Source organism: Entamoeba dispar, genomic scaffold (assembly GCF_000209125.1).
Source record: "Entamoeba dispar SAW760 scf_1105229457779 genomic scaffold, whole genome shotgun sequence".
Taxonomy (NCBI): Eukaryota; Evosea; order Mastigamoebida; family Endamoebidae; genus Entamoeba; species Entamoeba dispar.
This window is the reverse complement of record NW_001852863.1, coordinates 21,858-24,748: the sequence shown is the minus strand read 5'-3', so window position 1 is coordinate 24,748 and position 2,891 is coordinate 21,858. Positions and strand designations below refer to the sequence as shown.

Genomic DNA, 2,891 nt, shown 5'->3' with positions numbered 1-2,891 from the left:
TATATACAAAATCAGTGATTGTTAAGAATAAAATGAAAGATTAATTTTTCAAGTCTGTGGGTTGAATAATAAAAGATATAAAAATAAATAAAATAATAAATTGAAATTATACTTGGTATTTCTTATTTCAAAAAGGGTGATTGTATAAAATTTAAACAAAGGAAATGAATGATATTATTAAAAGGCATAAACTATAAAAAAAGATTTAAAAAACATTTTTATATTAAAATAAAATAAACATATTTAAAGAGAGAAACAAATATTTACCAAAGCACAAGGACTATCAAAAAAAAATACCTCTTACTACAATCAATAAAGGCATCAGTAACAATGACATAAAACAAAACCCTATAAATTGATAGTAAAATAATGTATACCAAAATAACCGAATTCATAAGAAGGTAATAAAAAATATAAAAAAGGATATAGGGCCATTTGTTTAATCCAATTAATATAATGTGGTAGGTGAATCAGAAAAAATAACCTGTGATGAGGAAGAGAACTGGACTAAAAGAAGCCCCATCAGGACAAAATGAAATAGAATATTCGACCGAAACTGACAAATATATTTTATTTTTGTTTTGTTCTTATTTTTCATTTCATAAATAAAAAAGTATTTTTTTACGAAAAGAATAGTGAACTTTTGATAAAATTTCAAAAAATAATAACACTAAATTTTAAGAAAATTTAGAAAAAACCCGAAAAAATAAGGAACTTAAAAAAAAGGATAGGAATAATAAAAAATAAAAGAAGAAATAAATTAGAAAATCTTAGAAACAAAAAAAGAATAAGAAAGGATGACAACCGCACGAGAACAATTAACTCAATTACAAAACACAATTTCTAAACTTCCTAAAGACAATCAAAATGTTTACCAAAAAATATTGGTTTTATTATCTGATTTTAATTCAAGACTTGAAAAATTAGAAGGATGTAAATCGTTAGAATCTAGTTCTGAAAGAGAAGAGAAATCTGCACCTCGCATTTCAATTACTGCCTCTACTAATTTTATCTCTTATTCTACATCTGAAATTCCTGAAATTAATTCTGACCTTTCTTTGTTAAGACAGTGGACAGGGAAACAAACTTTTAGATTATTATTTGATTCTAGCCGTGATGGATTGCTTCCAGCTGCATTTAATACTACAACATCTTTAATAACCAACATGATGGTCATCGTTATCTCATCAGACAATTATATATTTGGTACTTTTAATTCATATTCTGTTCCACCACCCCCAGTATCTTCTGATACAGCCTATATTGAAAAAGATCCTAATTACTTTGTCTTTTCATTGAAAAACCCACATGGAATTGTTCCAACCCGATTCTCACGTAAAAGACTTTCTACTACTTTAAGGATTTGCCCATCAGATGGAGATGTTGTTGTTGGTGCATCTGATTGTTTCAGTATTATTCCTAACAATTCTTATATTATCCCAACCTTTGGATCATATTATATTGATACAACAGGAAAAGGAGCTGATATTTTTGTTGGTAATCATTACCCATCAAGGTTCAGTGTTAAAAAGGTGTACGCTATTCAATGGGTTTAGGTTGTTTTTCACTCAAAAGATTTAGTTAGTAATTACATCTCACCCTTTCTTTTAACACCCTATTCTTTGGTTAAGATTTGGTAATAAAAGAACGATAATTGTATTATTATTTTTGATAAAATAAAACTAAAAGATTTTAATTGAGTAATTTGAGAATTTATTCCTAAACTCCCAACACGAACGTTTTAGCAGATTAGAACAAAAAGGAAGAGGATCTCTAATATCTCAAAAATTATTCATGACAACTAATTACTTCGAAGGTCACAACAGAATTATTGGTATGGTTCATGTCCACGCTCTCCCTGGAACACCTAACTACTCATCAAGTGCTGGAAGATGTAGAGCAATCATTGAAAAGGCTGTAGAAGAAGCTACCGTTTATCAGCAATGTGGCTTGGACACAATTATGATAGAAAACATGCATGATGTACCTTATTTAAACAGTACTGCTGGACCTGAAATTACTAGTGCCATGAGTATTGTTGGATATGAAATAAAACGACAATTAAATCTTAGAGTTGGTGTTCAAATTCTTGCTGCAGCAAATAAACAAGCAATGGCAGCTGCATTTTGTTCTGGATGTGATTTTATTAGAGCAGAAGGTTATGTTTTTGGTCATGTTGCTGATGAAGGTTATATTGATTCTAATGCAGGTGAATTATTAAGATACAGAAAGATGATTGGTGCTGAAGATGTATTAGTTTTTACTGATATTAAAAAGAAACATTCTGCCCATTCTATTACCTCAGATGTTAGTTTAATTGATACTGCAAAAACTGCACAGTATTTCCTTTCTGATGGTATTATTATTACAGGTACTTCTACTGGTGTTAAAACTGATCCACAAGAAGTTCGTGATGTAAAAAAATCAGTTTCTATCCCAGTCTTAGTTGGATCTGGAGTAACACCTGAAAATGTTAATGAATATTCTAGTGCTGATGCCCTCATTGTTGGTTCATATTTCAAAGTTGACGGATTCTGGAAAAATGAATTGAGTAAGGAAAGAATTCTCAAATTAATTTCTGCTGTCAATGAAAATTAATCTTTCAAATTCTTTTTGTGAATTGTTTGTTATTTTTTATGAATTTCTTTTATAAATTTTTTTGTTATATTAATTTCTCAATTTTTTTTTTCAAATTCTTACTTATGTAATAATATCTTTTACATTTTAAAGATAATAAAAGTTGAACCTAAGAAGAGATACTAGGATTTAAGTAAAACACAAAAACCTTGTTTTTTTATATTACAACTAATACCTTTTTTTTATAATAAAGTATGCCCGTTCTGTTCAAAACAGATAAAAAGAATCATTAATACTTTTATTCAAGATATTAA

The 2,891-nt window shown here is 28.3% G+C and overlaps 2 protein-coding genes across 2 annotated transcripts, besides 5 other annotated features; both read left to right on the top strand.

Annotated features, from left to right (window-relative positions):
* Window positions 1-64: 64 nt before the first annotated feature.
* Window positions 65-111: a sequence feature (AT_rich).
* An 81-nt stretch (window positions 112-192) lies between these two features.
* Window positions 193-248: a sequence feature (AT_rich).
* A 313-nt stretch (window positions 249-561) lies between these two features.
* Window positions 562-624: a sequence feature (AT_rich).
* A 65-nt stretch (window positions 625-689) lies between these two features.
* Window positions 690-795: a microsatellite.
* Window positions 796-797: 2 nt separating this feature from the next.
* Window positions 798-1,556, top strand: EDI_112850 (uncharacterized protein; the record flags this gene model as incomplete). The annotated part of the gene is made up of 1 exon (XM_001733722.1): window positions 798-1,556. The coding sequence occupies one exon, from the start codon at window positions 798-800 to the stop codon at window positions 1,554-1,556; it is 759 nt and encodes a 252-aa protein (XP_001733774.1).
* A 238-nt stretch (window positions 1,557-1,794) lies between these two features.
* On the top strand, window positions 1,795-2,598 carry EDI_112840 (uncharacterized protein; the record flags this gene model as incomplete). The annotated part of the gene is made up of 1 exon (XM_001733721.1): window positions 1,795-2,598. The coding sequence occupies one exon, from the start codon at window positions 1,795-1,797 to the stop codon at window positions 2,596-2,598; it is 804 nt and encodes a 267-aa protein (XP_001733773.1).
* A 29-nt stretch (window positions 2,599-2,627) lies between these two features.
* Window positions 2,628-2,739: a sequence feature (AT_rich).
* Window positions 2,740-2,891: the final 152 nt, after the last annotated feature.